At 36.6% G+C, this 24,839-nt stretch overlaps 1 protein-coding gene across 42 annotated transcripts in view; it reads left to right on the top strand.

Moving 5' to 3' along the window:
- The window catches only part of PDLIM5 (PDZ and LIM domain 5), a 216,725-nt gene that overhangs the window by 169,929 nt on the left and 21,957 nt on the right, over positions 1 to 24,839 (top strand). For all 42 annotated transcript variants that reach the window (XM_078366808.1, XM_078366817.1, XM_078366806.1 and 39 more), the window contains one exon: positions 15,751 to 15,925. In XM_078366808.1, the coding sequence (XP_078222934.1) occupies positions 15,751 to 15,925 (175 nt within the window). The remainder of the gene's footprint in view (positions 1 to 15,750; positions 15,926 to 24,839) is intronic.

Below are 24,839 nucleotides of genomic sequence, written 5' to 3'. Positions count from 1 at the left end.
CAACAGTCATTGAAAAGGTGGGAGCACTGTCTGCCAAAGGCTGCTATTAGAAAATAAGCATGTTACTAAGGAGAAAGGAGCTCCACTCTCCTTGAAGCATTTAACTCTCTTAAGAATGAAGATTGTAGGGCCAGGCTTGGTGGCTCACACCTGTAATCCAAGTACTTTGGAGGCCAAGGCGGGCAGATCACCTGAGGTCGGGAGTTCAAGACCAGCCTGACCAACACGGTGAAATCATGTCTTAAAAAAAAAAAAAAATGAAGATTGTGAACGTAAGCAGTACTATAACTAGTAATGTATTGTTTATTTTTACAAATTGAAAAATAATGACAGTTGTAAAGCCCTATGATAGGATTTTTTTTTTCTCAAAGTACGAGGGCTGGGCACTACTGTGGCTCACACCTGTAATCCCAACACTGTGGGAGGTGAAGGCAGGAGGAGCACTTGAGGTCAGGAGTTTGAGACCAGCCTGGGCAACATAGCTGGACTTGCATCTCCACAAATTAAAAAAAAAAAAAGTTGGCTAGGCATAGTGGTGCACGCCCATGGTCCCAGCTACTCAGGAGGCTGAGATGGGAAGATCTCTTGAGCCTGGGAGGCGGAGGTTGCAGTAAGCCAAGATTGTGCCACTGCATTCCAACCTGGATGACAGAGCTAGACCCCCATCTAAAAAAATGTGATAATTTACTGCACATAAGGAACAAAGCAGTGGAGTACAGAGAAAATACTAGGAATGTGGAATCACCCATTTTGTCATTGTGGACAAATTAGCTGGGATGCAAAGCACCAGTATATAATATAGAAATCATCAAAAAAGGCACAAAGAATAGTCAGATCCGATTATGAGTCCCGGGTCAGAAGGCATGGAGGTGTGGATCAATGGAAAGGGAAGAAAAAGACTTAAAGTTCTGAGGACACAATCTTGAGATAAAATATGTATTTGCTTATAGTAAAGTCCTGTTTTATGCAGAAATAATATTTTAATTCCTAAAACAAAATTGCATGTAGTCAACGACCCTTGAACGTTTTTAGGAGGAGGCCAATTTGGAGAGGGAGCAACATATGCAAAACCAGAGAATTTGGCTTTGGGTAGGAAGGGCAAGTAGTTCAGTATGTTCAAGACTGTCTAGTGTCCCAGAGAGAAGGTTGAATGGATTAATGGCAGCTTTGAATATAAGAGTGTGGACTTGATGCTGAAAGGAACCTATTAAAAGATTTATAAGCTGGAAGTGGCAAAATCAGACTTGAATTATTAAAAGATTATTATAGCACTAATGTGTTTAAAAGATCATCGTGACTTCATTGTAGAGATTAAGATTGGAGTCCTGGAGACCATTTAAGAAGTTGTTGAGGTAATCCAATCTGGAGATAGGAAAATGAATGTTGCCCTGGGCAGTGGCCCTGATTTGGAGAGAATTTCCTGGGCAGGAGAACTGCAAGGTATTTACACTTTTACCTAACTGGGCTGCCGGTTTTAACCACTGCCCTCCCTGGGAACTTGACTCTTAAAATACCAGGAGAGGATTGTATTCAGTATAGCATATTAGAATACTATCTTCATACTTTGTGTGTACACACAACTCGCAGGTGAGCCCTGTTTACTCTCATATCCCTGGTGTTGACAAGAAATTAGTCGATTTCTTCTTATTATTAAAGGTGTCCATGGAGGTAGGCATTCTGCTAAGGAAAATAAAAGCATATATTGATATTAGTTGATATTATGGTGACATACTCAAGGCAGTATTTTATCATTTAATATTAGATATTCTTAACCTCCGATACTCTGTATTGAACAGATACCAGTTTCCCTATGCTCTTGTCAAGGCACCATTCAGTTTGTGTGAATTAGGTGTTATGTATATAAGCTTTATCTTAGTGATTTGCTTTTCTCTGTGAAACAGTTTTGATACGTAGTAAAGACAAAGGCTCTTAACTGACAAGAATGTAAAAACAAAAGTTGGTAATTCTTTTTTAGGATATAAGTTGTTTTGTGTTTCAAGAAGCATGATACAAGTAAGCTATAAATATAAAAGTTGTGACCATTTGAAGGTCTTTTGGGGATACTGTAAATTTCTTTTGATCAAAGGTAAAAGGGAAAAAGATACAAACTTGCTTTTCAAAATGAATAGTTAATTTTTGCTTCTGTTGTATCCTATCTGAGGAGTTCTCACTATCCCTATTTCAGGAAGTGTATTTTCCTGAGTCGAAAGACAGTATAAGTAAATATATTTAAGGAGGAATATGTGTCTTAGAGATGGGATAGAAAGGATTCTTGCCTTGGATAATAGGGAGCATCAAGTGACTGGCAGCTGCTAAGATCTGTTTCAAGTAACATTTCCTTGCATCTAAACTCCATTTTTGAAATTTAGATCATTTGGCTAAGATTGTAGTTAATGTGGGTTTTTTTTTCTTTTAAATCATACCCTGCTTCTGGTGTATGCTACATTTAGCAAGAAAGAAAAGCTTATTTATTTCATTATGGACTGAGCTTTGGAGAGATCTGATATGTTGTTTCATTTTTTTTTTTTTGAGAAAGACTCAAATATATTTGTGAGATTTGATTAGATCAAAGACTGAATGATGTGCATCTCAGTTATAAGTGGATATAAATTCTATCTTTTATTTGAAGTCTAAGGGAGATAGGGGTGAGAAAGGAAATTGCTGTTTCTACAACCATCCCAAATTTCATTGTAGGCTTTGCACTACAGTAATAAATCGAGATAACTAGATTTGCTTAGCTAAGATGGATAGATTTATTGGTTCCATTTTAAGATTTTTATATGAATAAGTAAACTGCTACCAGTTGCGTGTATTTCATCTCTTCTAATAATGTTTTATTGCCATCTGCTCCCCTGCATTTTGACATCATTAAACTAAACAGCCCACTTGCCATAAAGCCTTGACTGGAGCTGTCCATTGTCAAAACTGGGGTGTGAAACATGTAAATATGCCCATCTCCTTACATAACAAGTAGATTTTTGTTTCTGATTCTCAGGAAAAAATAAAAGTAACAACTATTAATTGCCTGCTTTCTTTTCTTTTAAATGTCCCTTCATTGAAATTTATGTCTGTGTTGGAAGTTTTCCAGTGCTGATGCAAGGGCACATCTGTGAAAACTATTCTTTCTCCCCATTTTCTTCCCATTCTGAGATTAAAATATTAAACCTTTTATAAAAGTAGACATCTAGATTTGTTCTCATATAAGCTTTTCAAAAAGAACTATTCTTATTAATAGATGTGTATGGTTTAAACCAAGGGTTGGCAGACAGTGTTCCTTGGTCACATCTAGCCCACCACCGATTTTTGTGAATGAAGTTTTATTGGAAAACAGCTACAATACAGTTGTTTACATATTGTTGTGGGTGATTTCATGCCACAGTGGTAGAATTGAATAGTCACAAGAGTCTGTGAGCCCCATGAAGCCTAAAATATTTATTTTACAAAAAAAGTTTTGTTAACACTGATTTTAAAGCACATGAGTAAGAATAATGATGTCTGATAATTCTGCATAGCAGTTGCAGACTTTATTGATAGCCATCAGCACCCTTGGTAGTGATAGCCCTGAGATACTATGATTTCCTATTTGCTTGTCTGTAGCACCTTTAAGAAGATTAACTCTTTCTGGGCAGATATCTTATCCTTAAATGTATTTTTCATACCAGATATATTCTCACGTCCAAAACATTTTAGGTACTAAGTAGTTGTTGAATGAGTGGATACTTTTTTAACTATGTAAGATCTTTTGTCAGAGTGTACTAATAATTGACACTTAAGCATTTCTTACACATTCAAAGAAGTGTAAGTAAACACTTTTACTACCTCATTTAATCCTCTCACCCTTTGAGGTAGTTATCATTGCTGTTTTACAGATAAGGTAGCTTAAGACACAGAATGATGACATTTCTAACATCACAGCTAGAAAGCCCAGAGCTAGTAGCCTGTATATTTTAAATTTTAGTTTTTATGCTAGATGTGCTGCTTCTTCTACCATGAAAAATCTGGCCCACCATCTCTGCTTTTAAAAGATACTAAATTCAAGCATAACTTTGAAAAATGATAAAGTATCATTTGTTTTGGAGAGCTAATGACTTTGAGAGATATCTTAGAGAATTAGTGGTAGTAATAGAAATGTAAGTAGTACCCCGTTTTTAAATTTTACAATAGCTTGTATTCATCATTAGAGACACTGTGGATATTGACATGGAGAAATCTTAAAATTTCTCTTTTTTGTCCTGCTTAATTTTTTTTCCCTACATGATTAGAACTCTATTTATAAGGCAACTGCAACCTTAGGTACCTTTCTCTTTTATTTCTGAAATTAGACTGCTTTCTCATTTATATAAATAGTTGAAAGTTGGTGGGAAAATGGTAAAAGCCAATTTCGTTTAGCTTTCATGTTACTTTGGAAATAGGACATGTTAGAACTCTAGACATAATTTGAGTATAAAATAAGTTTAATGTATGTCCTTATGGTTTTCTCACCTAAATATGAACAAAATTTTACAAATTTAATATTTTAAATACATTCTACACTTACAAAGTCTGTCCAAGTTTACCATTGATCCTCTTTAGTATTCCGGGGAGCATGAATTATGTCTCAGTTTTGTTTTTTTTTTTTTGTTGTTGTTGTTCTTTTAAAAATATTTTATCTGAATTTTATTATTTTTTATTTCTTTTCCTTTGTTCTTTTTTTTTTTTTTTTTTAAAGAAAATGAAGCACACTGGCCTCCTACAGTAAAAGCATAGACTTGTCTTTTCACTCTAAGTAGAAAATGGAACAGTGATATTAAGATGATTTAGAGAACTGTATATATTGTAGTAAGTAATTTGTTGACTTCATTGAATGCTAGTAGAACCAGATATGTAAAGATCTCTTATCTTTATCTTCAAGGTACATACTGAGTTTCTTTCACTTGTGTCTCCGACCAAATGGAAGTTTACTATGTAAGGTCAGCTGGGAGAAAAAGGCAAGTCTGTGTGTACTGAATTTTGATGATGTGTGATACAAGAAATTAAAAGAGAACTGAACGTAATCCAAGTCCCCACACTCACTTTAATTAAGTTATTGTAGATCCAGTTTAATCTGGGTTCTTAAAGTTGAAAGGCTGGTTGCTAATGGAAGAAGCTAACCTCCTGAAGTTGTGGAAATATTTGATACTTAGCCTTGGGCGCACCTGTTCCAATTTTTTATAGCATACATACCAGCATTCTCCACTGCTTAGAGAAATGGTAATATTTTAATCTGTCCAATTTGCTTTTAATCACCAAGTAAAAAAAAAATCCTGATTTCATTTTTTAAAAATTGCACAAACGTCTCCAGAATGTACTTTCCTCTGATCCCAAATCTTGGCTTAACTTCCTCCATTTCTGTTGGATGTGATTTCATGCCTGGATTATGAAGAGTAGACTGTTGTTTAGGCTTTCAACATAAGGAGCTTGACAGACAAAATGCACATATTCTGTGCTTCTCTTGGCCACCATCTGTTTGCAATGGCTGGGGAAGGGGCAGGGAAGAAAGCACTTGCTGCACACAATAAAATGCAAGCATGTTGCCATGACTGCTACCCAATTTAGTATATATAAAATTGCTACCATACCATTGAGAACATATTTCCTGAGATGTTAAATTACAATACTCTATCTCCCCAAGAGTGCCATTTTGATGTAGCCCAGTTATTTATACAAGCATAACATTAGCCTCAGTGTTTTTACAAGAACGCCTCTTGCAGTTGAGCCAGTTGTTTTTCACACCATAAAATCTCGCATATGACTTCTGCCTTGTTGGGGCTGTAAACATTTGTCAGGGGGAGTATTAGTATCCATTGATTTTTTTTTTCTTTCTCTTTTTTTCTTTTTTTTCTTTTTTTGAAAAGGAGTCTTGCTCTGTCACCCAGGCTGGAGTGCAGTGGCTCAATCTCAGCTCACTGCAACCTCTGCCTCCTGGATTTAAGCAATTCTCCTGCCTCAGCCTTCCGGTAACTGAGATTACAGGCACCTGCCACTATGCCTGGCTAATTTTTGTATTTGTTCATAGAGACAGGGTTTCATCACGTTGGCCAGGCTGGTCTCAAATTCCTGACCTCAAGAGATCTGCCTGCCTCAGCCTACCAAAGTCCTGGGATATTAGGCATGAGCTACTGCACCTAGCCTAGTATCCATTGATATTTTCAACATCAGCCTTTCTTCTGACTTAATGAGAATGAAGTATTATAGGCTTTTTAAAATAAGGAATCAAAATATGTTTTACGATTATTCCTAGGTTTGTCCCTATAACTTTCTTTGCTGCTTTATCTTAATCCAAATATAGTAGTTGGAGTAGTCACACCAATTTTTATTGTGAACTATTAACAATAAAATAGATTTAGTTCTTTAAGTCCGTTTGTCCTTAGCAAAAGTATTAGATCTATAATTATGTTTCTCATTCTGTTGCCCAGGCTGAAGTGCAGTGATGTTATCACAGCCCACTTCAACCTTAAGCTCCTAGACTCAAGTGATCCTCCTGCCTCACATCCCTGAGTAGCTAGGACTATAGGTGCATGCCACGATGCCCAACTAAGTTTTTTGTTTGTTTGTTTGTTTGTTTGTTTGGTTTGTTTGTTTTTGAGACAGAGTCTCACTCTGTCACCAGGCACCAGGCTGGAGTGTGGTGGCGCGACCTCAGCTCACTGCAACCTCTGCCTCCCAGGTTCAAGCAATTCTCCTGCCTCAGCCTCCTGAAGAGCTTGGGACTACAGGCATGCACCACCACACCCAGCTAATTTTTTTATTTTTTAGTAGAGACAGGGTTTCACCATGTTGGCCAGGATAGCCTTGATCTCTTGACCTCGTGATCCACCCCCCTTGGCCTCCCAAAATGCTGGGATTATGGGTGTGAGCCACCACACCCAGCCCCAACTAAGTTTTTGTTTTGTTGTGTTTTGTTTTTAGAGATTCGGGTCTCACTTTGTTGCCTAGGCTGGTCTCAAACTCCTAGCCTCAAGTGAGCCTCCTGCCTCAGTTACCCAAAGTGCAGGGATTGCAGATGTGAGCCACCACACGTGGCCACATTTCTCTTCTAAAGCAATGTATATAAATTCTCCTACATGTTTCTCAAAATGTGAAGAATACAGCCTTTTATCCATATGTTTTATTTTAGGAACTTTGCAGCCATTAATTATAATGGCTAAAAACTTTGGGCAGCCAGGTTTATGGAAATAAAGTAGTATTTCTCTAAGAAACTAATATTTTACAGAATACATGAAGGGCTTAAAAGTGATAATCTAAGTTATTAGAGACTTCAAGGAAAATTAAAAAAATAACACCTTCATACATTTTTCCTAAATTTATCCTAGCAAGCTCAGTAAGGAAATTAAAATAGCAGAAATATAACTATCACTATCCCTCCTCCAAACTGGTCCAGAAGTTAGTACTACCAGGTTTAAATCACATTTAAGGAGCTCTGACTTCATATTTTAATGGATCAAGACATTAACTGGCAAAGAGCTTAGCACACAGTAGGGACTTAATAAATAATTATTGATGAATTAATGCATAAGGACATAAGCTTTGGAGTCAAATAGATATGGTTTTGGGTTCCAGATTCTCTCCTCTCCCCCACTGGTTCCCATGACATGCTCTCCTGGTTTTTCTCCTGTCTCTCTCGCAGTCCCGAGGTATTTGTTATTTGTTTTCTGCCTAAGGAGCTCTTCTGTTTTCATGCTGCACTTTCCCTTAAACAGTCTCGTTCACTCCCACAGACTCAAATGTCATCAGTATGTTGGTGACTCTTGAATCAATTCTTCTAGCTTAGATATTTCTCCTGAGTTTTTTAATTCAATAAATTATTTGTACTAGATGGACCACAGGCGCCTCCAACTTGAACATACATGTGCTATCCTCCACTGTGAACACATGCATAGTGTAGTGCCTTCCTCATTATCAGCTGTTGGTATAAACTGGTGAGTGAAAGATATCTGTAGGTAAACTCAGTATTTTTCCACCTTTCTAGCACTTGTCCCACTGTAACATAATAGACTTTACTTTCCTGTAACCTTCTTTAAATTCAGTAAAGGCAGAAATCATGTTTGTCTTGTCCAAGTCGGTAGAGCCAGCACATTGTTTGGCACACAGTAGTTGTTCAAAAAACATTTGCCCCATTTCATGATTCTACATGTTTTAGGAAAGTTACTTATCCTTTCAGAAGTTTATATTTTTGATCTGTTAAATAGTGACAGTACCTTGAAATATTGTTGTAAAGATGAAACGATTAAGTTATTTTATCTTCAAAACTTTTACTATAGAAGAATATTCAAATATATATATCTGCACTCCAGCCTGGGGAACAGAGTGAGACCTTGTCTCTAAAAAGTTTTTTAAATAAGAAACACAAAAAAATTACTGTGTTGGGGTGGGTGCAGTGGCTCACGCCTGTAATCCCAGCTCTTTGGGAGGCCAAGGCCTGATCATGAGGTCAGAAATTCAAGACTAGCCAAGCCAAGATGGTAAAACCCCATCTCTACTAAAAATACAAAAATTAGCCAGGCACAGTGACAGGTGCTTGTAATCCCAGCTACTCGGGAGGCTGAGGCAGGAGAATTGCTTGAACCCTGGCAGCAGAATTTGCAGTGAACCAAGATTGCGCCCCTGCACTGCAGCCTGGGCAATCGAGTGAGACTCCATCTCAAAAAAAAAAAAAAAAAAAATTACTGTGTTGGGAGATATGTGGTAGGCAAAATAATGCCCCCTCCAAAGATGTTCGTGAACACAGACCTGTGACTATGTAATATGGCAAAAAGAAATGAAGTTTGCAGATGAAGTTAAGATTGCTTATCAATTGACCCTAAAAATGGAGAGACTATTTTGCTTTGACCCACTGTAATCACAAGGGTCTTCAAAGTGGAATAGCAGGGAGACAGAAGAGAGAACTGGACAGTCTCAGTTTCCCTAGAGCCTTCAGAGAGAAAAACAGCCCTACCAACACCTTGATTTTGACCCAGTAATATCTGCATAGGATAACTGTTGTTTAGGTAATAAACTGGTGTTTTTAAGCCAGTAAGTTATTAGTAATTTGTTACCGTGACAATAGACAACTAATAGTCAATCAAATAATCAGAAAAAAGTTGAAAATTTGGTATTTTATGATATTAAGAAATATTGTTAAGTGTGATAATAGTATTATGATTATGTTTTTTTAAAAAAGAGTACTCTTTTAGAGATTATATTACAATGTAGATTAAATGACGTATCTTGAATTTGTTTCATAATAGTTCAGACATGGCAGGGAGCAAGTGGGATATTGATGAAACATGATCAGTTATGAAGCAGTGATTAATAAAGCTTCATTTTTCTTTTTATTAAGTTGTACTAGTTTTTAAATAATGAATTGGTTCCGTAGCATCCTCTACAGATAAGCAAAGTGGATTTTTTAAAAAAATTTTAGAATCATTGTAAACTCATAGACTTAGATATATTTGAAGTATTTCAATCCATTGTAGTTACTATTTTTATTTTTCTTAATGTTCAAACTGTACCATCTACTTCTTCAGATTATTTTGATGCAACTCTAGTCGTCTTCAGTATTTTCCTTGCTTTATAATTTGACAAGATATTCCAAACTCCTTATTCCAATCCTAGAATCAGCAATTTCTCTAAGGCATCTGGTTCCTTTTAATAGAAAGACAGTAATTCTGGTACAGGAGTCATTTTTTCTCTAAACAAAGACTTACTGAGCAATATGCCAGGAACTGTTGGGTGCTGGGGATATAGCAATGAACAAAATAGATGGTGTCCGTGACCTCAAGGTATGAGAAGGGAAATAATAAACAATACACAGAATATAACATGAGTGCTGTAGATAAAGAGAAACTGCTGGGGAATAGAGGAACTGCTGGTTTGTGGGGAATGGGGTGGTGTTTTAGATGGGATGGTCCAGGAAAGCTACATTGATAATACGGCTTTGGAGCAGAAATCAGAAGGAAGTAAGGGAGCAAGCCATGTGAACGCTGGGGAAAAGATTTCCAGGCAGAGGGAACAGAAAGTACAAAGGCCTTGAATCAGAAGCATGCTGGCCAGTACAGAGGAATAATCAGGAGGCCAGCATGTCTAGGATATAATTGGCCAGGGGCAGAGTGGTAGGGCTAAGATTCTCTAAGACCTTTCGTTTCAGTGCTGAGTTAAAAGGTCACTATTGGAGGGTTTTGAGCAGAGGAGTATCTGTTCAAAACCCTCCAATTATATACTGACTTCATTTTTACTGGTTTTTGTGTTTATGGCAAGGGTAGAAGTAAGGAGATCTATAGGCAGTCACTGCTGTAATCCAAGCAAGAGATGAGGATGGTGGCTTGGACCAGGATGTACTATGGAGATGGGGAGACGTCATTAAGTGATGTGTTTTTTGTATCATCATGAGCAGTTCATCTTCCAACATCAAACTTGCAAGTTTGTTCTTTGGGATACCATCCCCCGCTCCCAGCTGACTTACGTTAAGTTTCCGAGTAAAGTTTGACAGAATGTAGTATATTTTTCACATAGTATATGTCAATAGTAAGAATATTTTACTGATAGTTGAATAATTTTATTTGAACCAAAGAATCAACTGATTAATTTCATGCCTATTCAAGTACAGTCTGGCCAGGTGCTTAATCTCTGCATTATAATCCTCACTACTGTCTTTTAAGTGTGTTGGTTTAGAATTAACTGCCATTATGAACAGGAACAGAGACCAAAAACATCAAATAACCCCCACTTTATTCTTAATCCAGTGAGAAAACATCTGTTTTCAAAAAAGTTCACACATGTACTATTAGGAACTTGATTGATTTTAATTAATATTTTCTTATTGGAAACTCTAACAACTCTGTATATTGTGATTTAGGTATATTTTACTGGATTAACTTAACAAATTTATATATTGTATGCTGAGAAAGTTTGCTAGTATGTTGCTAGGTTTTCCAGTAAATTTATGCTTATTTATTTAATGGTAATTATTGTAATCTTAGGTTTGACTATCATAGTGTTGAAATCAAAAGGAAAGATTAAATATGGGTGTTATCATCCTGAACATTTAGAAGACTCATAAGTAGCAATTCTAAAGTTAATGAAAGAGATTCTTACCAACACTACTGGTTTGGAGAGAAGCTGATGGATTTGAATTTACAGTTTTCTGGTGGTGAAATGTGTTTGGTACAAAAGACAATAAAAAGTAATTTTCAAACAAGCTCCCAGGGAGTAGAGATTAGCTATAAAAGAAGCCAATATTTCATGGAAGTTGCTCAAGCTTAAGGTTAAAAAGGAAATCTTGAGTCAAGAATCAACTTCCTCCTAATGTTCTCATTGTAACAGCTTCCTGACTTGCTCATTATTCAGTTCGAATAAGTCACATTTTTTGTGACTTACATTCCTAGATTGTGAAATGAGGCTGATTCAGTGCTCCTGTTTAATTTTATCATTAGAACTTAAGAGAAAAAAACCCATCATTACGAACAAGTAGATTCTTATCCTTAAGCGATCTCTAAAAAGAGTATTTTTTTTTCTACATAAACGTAGATGGTTTCTGTAGTGGGTTCAATGCATTTGAAGCATTTTGATCAATGTGTTATCCATGGAAGACTGATTTTCTTAGTATGGTAGTGCAGTTCTCTACAAAATCGTAATGGAAGCAGGACTCATTTATGGTACTTCCCCTCTCCCAAGATTTCACCCTCTTACACTTCTCTCTTTCCTGTAAGCCAAGTGAGCAGCAACTAGGAGGCTGGCACTTGACTGCTCAAAGATTGCCCATTCCTGTGCTAGAGCAGTGAGAAATTCAGTCTGAAGAAATGAAATACCACTTTATTCATACTGGAAATAACTGTGCCTTGGAAATGTTCAGGACTTGGTAATTAATAGAGCTTGTGTAGCTTTGTGTGCGGGCCAATGTGCTAGCAACACAGCAACAAATGGAAGTGTGAGAATTTATTTCATTTCCAAAGGGGTTAAAATGGGGCAGTAACAGAAGGCAAAGCTTTTCTTCCCAAGAAAGGAATAGCAGTAGAGCTGAGAGCCTTTTCATATGTGTTTAAGATACAGTCACATGTTGCATGATTAAGAATGGCCTCTCATGCTAAGTAAGTTAGTTCCCCATATACCTTCTCCTTGAGGTATGGGCCACATGGATTATGTCCCATTTTACAATGACTGATGGAAAATTACCACACTCTTTTATTGCTAAAAGTGTCTCAGTGACTCAGTACTTCAGAGCTTATGCATAATTAACGTGATCAAATAAGGGCATATGTTAGATGAAAGGATTTGGCTTTCTTTGAGGTCTGATTTTCAGATTTTCCAATTGGTTACTTTCCCATTATTTGAAATCCTGAACCTAATCCACATTTTTAAAGTATCTATCTGTAAAGTCTTCTTTACAAATGCAAAAAAAAAGAAGAAAAAAAGATTGGGAATCTTCTGTTTTTCATTTAATTGATTAAATATTATTTTTTCATCATTTTGTTGTAAGGCAATTTCTGGTTGTGGGTAGGAAAAAGTATATAGAGTTTGTACTCATTTTTAAGTAATTAATAATTAATTTAGGGAAGAAAGGATACTGGCAGGATATTGATAAACAGCTAATAAATTATACAGATGAGAAGTGTTACTTCTAGCTGGGGTGGTCAGAGAAGACTTTGGAGAAGTCTTTCTCCAAAATGAAATTTCTATGGGCCTTACAGAATGGGAAAATTATAAGTAGCAGTGGAAAAAGAACCATTCCTTGGTTGAGGGTCACAGAGGTAATGGCTGGTGTGGCATATTCAAGGAATAGTGAATAAACTGTAGCATAGTTTAAGAGCAGACTCTGGAGCCAGACATTCAAGCCCAAGTTGAACTCTGGAGCCCAAGTTCAAGACTTTTACATGCTGTGTGACTTCGGGCAGATTTTTAAACCTCTCTTTGCCTCAGATTCCTCAGAAATTAAAAAAGTAGTACTAATACCAAAATCACAGGGCTTTTGTAAGGATTTAAGAATAGTACTTTTTCAAGGCCGGGCACGGTGGCTCACACTGTGGTCCCAGCACTTTGGGAGGCCAAGGCAGGTGGATCACAAGGTCAGGAGTTCAAGACCAGCCTCACCAATGTGGTGAGACACATCTCTACTAAAAATACAAAAATTAGCTGGGCATGGTGGTGGGCGCCTGTAGTGCCAGCTACTCAGGAGGCTGAAGCAGGAGAATTGCTTGAACCTGGGAGGCGGAAGTTGCAGTGAGCCAAGATCATTCCATTGCACTCCAGCCTGGGCAGCAGAGCAAGACTCTATCTCAAAAAAAAAAGTACCTTCAAATAGTATTAAATAATTGTACAAACTAAACATTAAGTAACTCTAATTTAGTCTGAAGATGATGGCAGTGATATCTGAGGAAACACAAAGGACAAGGTATTATAGAAGATTGGAGTGGACTCATTGAGGGACTTGACTTTCAGGACCACCTATAGTTTGTAATGAGTTACAGAGGCTTTATTTTAGAAGCAGGAATATATGATCAGAGGAGTGTTTTTGGAAAAATAATGTAGCAGAATAGGTAGAAGAGGAGAGTGGCAATAGAGAGAGTGATTAGGAGACTCGCAATAGTCCAGATTTGAGGAATTCAAGACCACAGTTCAAAAGATAGAGGATGGGATTGGATGAGAAAGGAAAGACAGACCTGAGAAAGAAACATTTTCTATGAAACAGTTCTTAGGGTCCGGGGACTAACCCTCAGGGCCATAGGAGGCAGAGTTCTGTGCTGCATGAATGGGAGAATTCAAGCATCTAGGCGTTCTTGGCAAGAGCTGGTAATATGTGCAAGAAGAGGACATCCATTTTACATGTCTTGAATGTAAAGATAATAACTGGTGTTAGAGTTGAAAATGCCCTTGAGAATACATATTTGGTGTTCTAGGAGAAATCAGGCCTGGATATCGAAATAAAAGATGCACAGAGGTAAGAGCTGGGCTGTATGAGTAGGTAACAAGAAAGAAAATAGTGTACCAAGTGAATATTACAGTACTTTTCTTCCCCATTTCTATAAGAGAAAGTGTGGGTCTGAGAGAATGGAAACATGTTTCTAGTCCAGTTGACTCACTTGAAACATGGGCAATAGTAGAGATCCCTGGCCTGAAAGTGCCGTTTCACAGATCAAGTGCCAGGCAGTGCACTGTAGATGTGCGAAGTGTCTATAAATGCTGGGTTTCTGGATCTGTAATTGCACATTATTGCAAACAGGCTTCATTCTAATAAGGGAGAATTACTATATCAATTATCCTAATTAATCTTTCCCAATTCCAACTATACTTTAATACAGATACTGTCAATGTGTATATACATATATATGTCTATTCATGTAAATATATTTATATAAATACAATCTGTTAATTTGTATTATTTGTATGCTTTAAAAGTTGTTCCTTTTAGACTATTTTCATGCACATTTTTTCTCTTCCATTAGTTTTTAGTTGCCTATGGCTAAGGAGCAGGCCGTCTGTTGGTTTCAATCCCTCACTGTTTTCTCATTCTTTCACTTATGTATTGATTCCAGTTTATTCATTCATTCATTCATTCTCTCCAGATACTGTTAAGTTGCTAGGGTGATGAAAAAGATGTAATTTCTGCTCTCAGGGGGTGTACTATCTAGTTGGGGGAAGGAAAGGCACAGAAATATGCAGCAAAAACAGTAATAAAGATATTAACAGAAAATTATGAGAACATAGAAGAGAAACATTTAATCGTGATTATATGGAGGGGGTTGGGGAGAAATGCAATTCAAGGAGAGTTTTTGGAGGAGTTGATTTCTGGGTTGAGACTTAAACAATAAAGTAGTGGTTACTAGGTAAATAGAAAGTGGCATTGCTGATGGTGAAAACAGCCTGAGCACAGATAGACCCATTCACAAGAGAAAGTGAGGCAGATTAGTGTTGTGGAGCATAAAGTGAAAGGCAACGGGCAGTGTAAGATGACGTTGTGGGGCAAGCAGAGACCACTCGGGAGATTTGTGTGCAGCACATGGAAGCAGGGACTGCATTCAGGGGTCAAATAGGGAGATCTTTAAATGCTGTTGGGTCAGATTTCAGTCATAGGTGGCAGTTGGGAGGACGAATTTAAGGAGGACAAGACATTTTTGGTAGCTGGTTGAGGTGGGAGATGTTGAGGATCTAAATTAAGGCAGTATTATAGGAATGGGGAAGAGGAGGCAAAGTCAAGAACAGTATGTAGTATCAAACCAGCAGGACCTATTACTACAAACGAGGGGGAGGAAGGGCCAAGGATGCTTCTTATATATCTGCCTTCTACTCCTGGGTGATTGGCTGCACAGTCTACTTAGAGAATACAGGAACAGAGAGAATATAGTGAGTTAATTTTTGGTTTTGTTATCTTCAACATATTGGGATTTTTAATGTATCTATGATTATATTTGGAATTAAATCTAATTAATGGTTAGCAGAGACGTCTATATAACTAGAAATAACTCACCTTCAACATTCACCTTAACCATCTCCTCTTAGAAGCAGAGGAGATGCTTTCCTTAAAACATTCTGTGCATACATCTGTCATAATTCTTTCACTATGTTGGAATCTTTGGTTTTCTTTCCTATTCATTTGCATAGTCACAGCCTGGTGTTTGAGTCATCACTTCACTGTAAATGTGAGTGAGAGAATAACAAGTGAATAGATTATTATTAAAATAATAATTTTTATTATTTGATTGTTGGGAAAAGTTTGTATGTGACTTATTCTCATTCTGATTCTTCTGTTTTAACTCCTAGTACCTTCCACTGGAAGAATCTCAAACAGTGCTACTTCCTCAGGAGCAGTGGCACCAGCCAACTCAGCTTTGGGACAACCTCAGCCAAGTGACCAGGACACTTTAGTGCAAAGAGCTGAGCACATTCCAGCAGGGAAACGAACTCCAATGTGTGCCCACTGTAACCAGGTCATCAGGTTGGTTGTTTTTTTGAAATTTTCTTGAAAGTACTTAATGCCAATTTTTTTTCTTTTTGCATTTTGAAATATGTGTAATATAATTAGTGAAAATATTCTTGCCATAATCCTATAGAGTACTAATTATTGAGTAGATAAATATGAATATCTGTTAGAATGTACTTTAATGAAAGGTAATACTGAGCTCTGTGAAAATAAAAGAACTAATTGTGTTCATTATCAGTTATCAATTCCTATTAGAACTAAGGAAAAAGTGATTAATGTGTTTTTTTGGAGAATAATACAATTTTAAGACTCAAAGGGACCCTGAAAATCACTTATCCTACTTTCATTATTCTACAAATTATGGAAGTGAGGACATCCATGTAGATGAAAAATAACTAGTGACATTAAAGAACTTTGAGCCTTAGAGAAAAAGAAGATTGGATTTTTGAGTAGACAGGCACTGAAAGGTACCTTCAGACCTATTCATAAATATTTTGAATGTTAAATTAGGTTATGACCTGCTTCTTTAAAATACATTTTATCTGGGCCTGGTACAGTGGCTCACGTTTGTAATCCCAGCACTTTGGGAGGCCGAGGTGGGTGGTTCACAAGGGCAGGAGATCCATACGAGCCTGGCTAACATGGTGATACTCCATCTCTACTAAAAATACAAAAAAATTAGCTGAGTGTGGTGGCATGCACCTGTAGTCCCAGCTACTCGGGAGGCTGAAGCAAGAGAATTGGTTGAATGTGGGAGGCAGAAGTTGCAGTGAGCTGAGATTGCACCACTGCACTCCAGCCTGGGCAACAGAGCAAGACTCCGTCTCAAAAATAAAAAGGCCAGGCGCAGTGGCTCACGCCTGTAATCCCAGCACTTTGGGAGGCCAAGGTGGGCGGATCACAAGGTCAGGTAATCAAAACCATCCTGGCTAACATGGTGAAACCCCATCTCTACTAAAAATACAAAAAGTAGCTGGGTGTGGTGGCGCGTGCCTGTAGTCCCAACTACTTGGGAGGCTGAGGCAGGAGTGTCCCCTGAACCCTGGAGGCGGAGGGTCCATATATATATGTTTTATCCAAATCTATTTCATTGTCTCTTAAGTTGCAAGAAGAAAAAAGTTTCAGAGACCTTAAGAATGCACTGTACTGCAGCTTATTGAATCTGAGTATTTCTGAATAAGGGGCTTTTAGAATGTTGGCAGTGTAGGCAGCAATGCTGATGGCAGGCATCCCACCCCAAGGACCTGTTGCACTTTGTGAGTTTCCTTGTTGGCAGGAACAAATGATCTTTTAAAGTGATATTTTCAGACTCTCTTCTTTTTAAATTTGTCCTACTTTGAAATAATTGAAACAATGACTTCTCTGAAGTTGAATAAGATTAAAACTTAATTACATTTTCATCTCTTCTATGATATAATTATAGCATAATGTTTCTAGGTAATATTTACAATGGAGCCAGGAAACCTCAATACTTCATTTAAGAATCAAATATAAATACCCCTCTCTTTAGCCTACTATTAATTAAATAATATATATTTCAAGAACATAGCACATAGTGTGTCATTCAAAATTGAATAGATTTTTTTTATTTTAAAAGTAGTCAGTGTTCATTATGACATTTAAAAAACATAGAAACACAGAAAACAAAAAACAAAGTTACACATAATCCCACTTCCCAAGGTAACCGTTACTACTATTTTCTTTTTTTTTTTTTTTTTTGAGACGGAGTTTCCCTCTTGTTACCCAGGCTGGAGTGCAATGGCGCGATCTTGGCTCACCGCAACCTCCACCTCCTGGGTTCAAGCAATTCTCCTGCCTCAGCCTCCCGAGTAGCTGGGACTACAGGCATGCTCCACCATGCCCAGCTAATTTTTGTATTTTTAGTAGAGACGGGGTTTCACCCTGTTGACCAGGATGGTCTCGATCACTTGACCTTGTGATCCACCTGCCTCGTCCTACCAAAGTGCGGGGATTATAGGCGTGAGCCACTGCGCCGGGCCCAGATTTTTAAAACATTCACTCATAAGGACAGATACTATTTTACAAAAATGGAATAATGCAGTATTTCGTAAGCTGTTATTTTTCATTTAAATTGTATTTTTCAGAGTGAGTGTCTGCTTAGTAAGAATTAGCCAGCAGCAGTGGGAGTAGTAATAGTGGTTATGGGGAGAAAGGGAAAATTAGTAGAGGTTTCCAAAGTCTAATGCAGTATTCAACACACAGGAGGCATTCAGTAAATGTTTAACTGCATAGATCATGCCTGACTCTAGACCCATTCATCATTTAGGCCATAATGTCAATTTGGTTAGTCATTTTCCTAAAAGTCCTAGTGTGGGGTCTCTGTCTTACAGAAATATTTAATATAAGATCTAGTATGTTGCTGCTTTCTCCTAATAAAGAAAGCAATGTTTTAATTACTACCTGCATTTAGCTGTTATATTTTTGGTTTAATACCAATAAAATAGAACAAACTCTGACTTGTAACATTGCTTCTGTAAGTTATAGTACTTTGGTTGCCTAGACTGATGCTTAGGGAAACTATATTCTAGATAGAAACACCCTTTGTGGAGACAGGAGTCTCTGCTGTTATTTGTATGCTATTGTAAGCAAGTAATTACTGGGTGAGTTAACAAAATGTCATACCACATCATTTGCTGATTCATGTTGCCTAGTTATCAAATTTCATGATATCCTGTAACCACCAATTCTGGCACTTCTAAAAAACGTACTTAGTATGGAGAAAATATGAAGATCAAAGTAGAAATTACATTCACCACCCCTACCTGCCTTGGTTTTAAATTTAAAGCCAGGCCAGGATGCAATTTTGATATACAATCATCCTGCCATGTAAAATAAATATGTATTATGCTAACATGAGTAGCCATCACTTATTGCTCCCTCATCTGTTAAATTTACATTGTTCTGAATTATCCAGTACTTGTTATCAGTTAAGCATTAAAGCTTCATTTGCTAAGGAAGTTAATAGGAATGGGGATTAGTTCATGTCAAGATCATGTAACACTAATTAACATAGCACATTTGCCTGGTGCTCAAATGCTTAAGCAGCTTGAATCGATTGTGGTCAGTTCAGAGGCCTAGTCAAAGCATAATTCTAGTTCTTGGCCTCAGTGTCAGTATTACTTACCAAAGTAAGAAGGCTTTAGATCAAGTGACATTCTCTAGGACACCTGCTTTAAAAATGAGCTGCAGTTTCAGGCTTGATACTTTTGATGCAGAGTGTTGTACCCTGGAAAGCTTGGAGAAGTTTAAAATCCATAATTTACATTGTGAGTTTTCTACCATGTAATTTATATTATTTGTACTAATTTATGTTGTTTTGTTTTATATTTACTTTTCAATATTTCAAATTTGCAAAGAAACTTTTTATGTAAAGGCAAACTAAAGTGCATTTTATGTTTTATTGTTCTGTTTTTTCGGCAGAGTTTATTGTTTTAGAAAACCTCAGAAATCTGAATGTTAGAACTGAACTGGTTGTCTCTTTATAGAACACATTCAATTTAAAATTCCATAGCTAATCTTATTTGGCTCTGATATTTAACATTTTTTGATTTATTTGAATTGTGAAAAGTTTATGGGTGTTTTGCCTAAATTATATTATGGTGACATCACTTTGACTAGCTACAAATGAATAGGAAGTTACATTTCAGGAACTTCTATTGAAGCTTTAAGTTTGCTATGGGACATTTCCAGTCAAATTATGATAGAAGCACCATTTCGTTGACTCATACTTGTGAATAGATTGACTGTAGGAATGCTAAGATAATAGAGAATCATAGAAAATTGGGTAGTTGGAGCCAAAACTACCTTTCATTTTCCCTGGTAGAATGGGCTTATGAACATTCTAGCTTATTTCTTAAGTATTAGATCTAGTGGCATTAAAATCTGTTGACCATTTGTATTACATGGAGTTAACTGAGCTATTTATGTTTAGCTTCTTGGCATCCTTGTGAAAGACTTAAGGGGCTTATAGTGCTTGAATTTCTTCTTAATATGGAATGCTTAAATAGCCACATTGCTATTGTTTTGTCTTTGCCTACAGTACAGCACCAGAAAAACCATATACAGCCAATTCATTGTTTATTCCAGTGAGAGAAAAAGTTTTAATATTATTGATCTGTTTTTTGCTCAGTGTTTTTTAAAATTCTCTCATAAGGAGCACCATCTCAGTTTACTAAGGAAAAGCATGCAGAATTTTTTTGCCTGTTTTACCATTTATTTCAGTCTCTGAGCACCCCTTTTTTTAATAGGTTTATTTACCATCCCCACTGATTAAGATTTTACTTGAAAATAAAAGGGTTCCTGGCTTAATATATTAGCCCTTGTATTTAAGAAAACAACTAAAGACATTGACCAAGACTCATAAGCAAGACAGAGCCCCAGATTTTACTATTTACTGTTGTGAAAGATTAGAAAGAACATAAATGTGTGCATCTATGTAATATAATTTTCAGATAATAGGTGTATTAAATGTTTGGCATATTCCAAATATTGCACTAAGGATTTTGCCTGAATTTTTGTAATAGCCCTGAGAGACAGTTGCTATGATTATTCCACTTCAAGGTTGACAAAATTGAGGCCCAGAGAAGTTACATATTTGCTTGAAGTTGCATATTTAGTAAATAAAAGAACCTGAATTTGAACCCAGATTTGTCTAACTTTAACTTTTATTCATGCTTTTAACTAGCACTATATAGCAAAATGTTTATAGTATCATATTAATATGGCAAAAATGAAATAAGGAACTCAAAAGTATGATTCCAATTTTGTGTGAAAAAATTATACACCAAGACCTGTTAAGCCTAACAATAAAGATAGCAAGATAGCTTCTCTATATTGAACATGACTGGTATCATGCCAAGAACTTTAATAGTATCATTCTACTGGATCCCCAAAATAACTCCAAAGAATTAGTACTATTCTTTCTTAAAAATATTTTTATTTCCATAGGTTTTTGGGGAACAGGTGGTACTTGATAATATGAGTGTTCTTTAGAGGCGATTTGTGAGATTTTGGTGCACCCATCACCCGTGCAGTATACTCTGAACCTAATTCATAGTCTTTTATCCCTCACCCACTTCCGTTTCTTTCCCCCTGAGTCCCGAAAGTCCATTATATCATTTTTTATGCCTTTGTATCCTTACAGCTTAGCTCCCATTTATGAGTGAGAACATAACGATGTTTGGTGTTCTGTTCCTGAGTTACTTCACTTAGAATAATAGTCTCCAGTCCCATCCAGATCTCTGTGAATGCCATTAATTCTTTCCTTTTTATGGCTGAGTAGTATTCCTGTGTGTGTGTGTGTGTGTGTGTGTGTGTGTGTGTGTGTACACCACAGTTTCTTTATCCACTCATTGATTGATAGGCATTTGGGCTGAGTCCATATTTTTGCAGTTGTGAATTGTCCTGTTATAAACATGAGTGTACAAGTATATTTTTCATATGATGACATCTTTTCCTGCTAGTAGATATATTCTTATGCCTGTTTTATAGATAGGAATATGGAGGCTTAGATTAATTTGTCCAAAGTCACAGAGCTGGTTAAATAATAGAGCCAGGGCTGGAATCCATCTGTTTGATTCTGAAATACTTTCATTAATTCATTAAATATTTATTGAGAGTCCTATAATGAACTAGGCACTGTTTTATCCCACTGTTTTTAAGAATATAATAGTAAACATTACATACAGGCAGTATGCTTTAGAAAAAAGCCCAAAAGAGAACTGTACCCAAAAATTAGGAGTTACAATCCCCAGATAATTGGATTTGCAAAATGTGATGTTTATTTTACTCTCTCTGCCACTTCAGTCTTTCTAATTTATTGCACAAGAGTTGTGTGTGTGTGTTTGTGATGAATAAATATACACACAATAATATATATTACTGTATTCAATCAGAAAAATATCTTCAGTAAACCTGCCATAACTGAAGAGTATGGCAGTGTACTTTCATTCATAGTGTTTGAATGAACCGATGAGAAACAAGAGAATAGATAATAAACAAGTTGAACAGTTAAATATTCTTATCTCTCCTCTAAAATTATTTTGTACCACATATATGTATTCTTAAACTCATGTAGGTGACCTGGGGCTCAGTTTTCTAGTTTCTCACCTAATTAAGTATAAGCAACATTCATTGAGTGTTTTGTGTACCACTCTCCTCAGTGGCACAAAAATCAAGGACGTGCTCTTTTCCCTTAAAAAGGTTAGTGTTATGAACCAAACTGTGTCTTCTCAAAATTCATTTGCTGAAGTCCCAAATTCCATATCTCAGAATGCAATTATATTTGAAGAGGGCATTTGTTCTTTAAAGAGGTAAAATGAGGTCAGTAGGGTGGGCCTTAATTAAATGTAACTGGTGTCATTCTAAAAGGAAAGAAGACACTGACACACATATAGGGAAGACCATGTGAGACACATGGAGAAGATGACCACCTATACACTGAGAGGAGAGGCCCTCCTGACATTTGACCTTGAACTTCTAGCTCCCAGAACTGTGAGAAAATAAATTCTTGCTGTTGAAGCCACTCAGTCTGTGGCAGTTTGTTAAGGCAGTCCTGGGAAAGTCATTCAGTTTATAGTCTAGTCAAAAATACAGACAAGCAAATCAACAACCAAATTAATATGGTAAGTCAAATAGAGATAAATCTAGGATTACATTAGTGCAAGAAGGAGAGGTGAGGATTATCTAGCTTTAATAAATCAATTTACCTTATTTGAAAAGAATGTAAAGCAGTAAGGTTCAGAAGTCTATTTATAATCAACTCAATATTTTGTACAACAAATGTCCGTTGAAAACTTCTATGAAAGTTACCATACTGGCACCATTGTATATATTTCTAGTTTACTCCAAGCTCACACCTGAACAGATGGGTGTGGCTGGAAGGAATCCCACAATCACACTAACCAGTCTCATTTTAAATTCATCACTACTAATCTCAGGTATGTTCTTTCTTTTCCCTGGGTATGTTCTTAATAGTAACAAAAAACTGCTGTGTTTCTCTGGTATGTTTAGTTTCCCACTTTCCCCAAAAAAATGATTTTACGTCTTCTTTCTAGAGTCTTAAGGTAGAAGGCAATGTTATTGCCTCAGATTTCTAAAATCTCCTTTCCCATCCTCACTATTAGCTGACGACCTTGATTCCTCTTTTACTTTTTTATGTAGGGAAGGAACCAAAAAGACATACAACATAGAGAAAATGAATAGCAAAATGGCACTAATAAATTCTACTTTATCAGTAGGTTACATTAAATATGTTACACACTCCAGCTAAAAGAGAGAGGGGCAGGGTAGATAAAATCATAATCTAACTTTAAGTTGTCTACAAGAGACACAGTTTTAAAAAAAGATACAAATATGTTACCAGTAAAAGTACAGAAAAATATATTATTCAAATAGTAACCCAAAAAGAGTTAGAATGACTGTACAATATCAGATAAAATCAATGTTAAGACAAAAAATATTACTAGAGACAGAGTCTACATTTTATCATGGTAAAACGTCAAATCCATCAAGAAAATATGAGTTATAAACATGTATTTACCTAACAGAGCAACAAAATAAGTGAAATAAAAACTGGCAGAATAGAAGGAAGTAATATATGTAATTCAGTAGTAATAGTTGGAAACTTCAACACTCCACTTTAATTAATGGATATAATTGATGACTGATTAGAAAAACAAAAAACAATTAGAAATCTTGAACAACACTAAATACCAAGTAGACTTTAACAGATATCTATAGAACATTTCACTCAGCAACAGCAGAATCCAGCAGAATAGGTATTCTTCTGAAGCGTATGTGGAACATTCTCCAGGATAGACCATACGTTAAGGCGTAAAACAAGTTTCAATACATTTAAAAGAACTGAAATGATATCCAAAGTATGCTCTCTGACCAGAATTGAATGAAATTAGAAATCAGTAACAGAAGAAAATTTGGGAAATTCATAAATATGTAGAAATAAAAAACACACTCCTTAAACAACTAACGGATCAGAAAAGAAATCACAAGGGAAACTAGAAAATATTTTGAGCTGAATTAAAATGAAAATATAATATACAAAAACTTATTGAATGCAGCTAAAGCGGTGCTTAGAGGGAAATTGATAGTTGGCAAAGTCTGCATTTAGAAGGAAGAACAATCTCAAATCAATAACATTGCCTTCTACCTTAAGACTCTAGAAAAATATCAAACTAAATCCAAACTATAGAAGGAAGACAAGAACAAAGATTACAGCAGAAATGAATGAAATAGAGAATTTTAAAAAACCAATGAAACTGGCCAGACATCGTGGTTCACACCTGTAATCTCAGCACTTTGGGAGGCTGAGGAGGGTGGATCATGAGGTTAAGAGTTCGAAACCAACCTGGTTAATATGGTGAAACCCTGTCTCTACTAAAAACACAAAAACTCGGCATGGTAGTGCACGCCTGTAGTCTCAGCTACTAAGGAAGCTGAGGCAGAAGAATCACTTGAACCCAAGAGGCAGAGGTTGTAGTGAGCCAACATCATACCACTGCACTCCAGCCTGGGCAACAGAGTGAGACTCCGTCTCAAAAAAAAACCAAAAATCAATGAAACTACAAGTTGGTTCCTTGGAAAGATCATTAGCTAAACTACCAAGGGGAAAAAAAAGACTTGAGATTACTAAAAATAACACTAAGGTATCTCACAGTTTTTATTTCTTTGTTTTTGTTTTTTAAGACCGAGTCTCACTCTATTGCCCAGGCTGGAATGTAGTGGCGGGATCTCAGCTTACTGCAGCCTCTGCCTTCCAGGGGCGACGGATTCTCCTGTCTCAGCCTCCCAAATAGCTGTGACCACAGGTACACACCACCATGCCCAGCTAATTTCTGTATTGTTAGTAGAGACAGGGTTTCACCATGTTGCCCAAGCTGGTCTCATACTT

The sequence above is a fragment of the Callithrix jacchus genome, chromosome 3 (genome assembly GCF_049354715.1).
Source record: "Callithrix jacchus isolate 240 chromosome 3, calJac240_pri, whole genome shotgun sequence".
Classification (NCBI taxonomy): Eukaryota; Metazoa; Chordata; class Mammalia; order Primates; family Cebidae; genus Callithrix; species Callithrix jacchus.
Note: the sequence above shows the minus strand (reverse complement) of the source record. Positions and strands in the feature narration are given on the sequence as shown.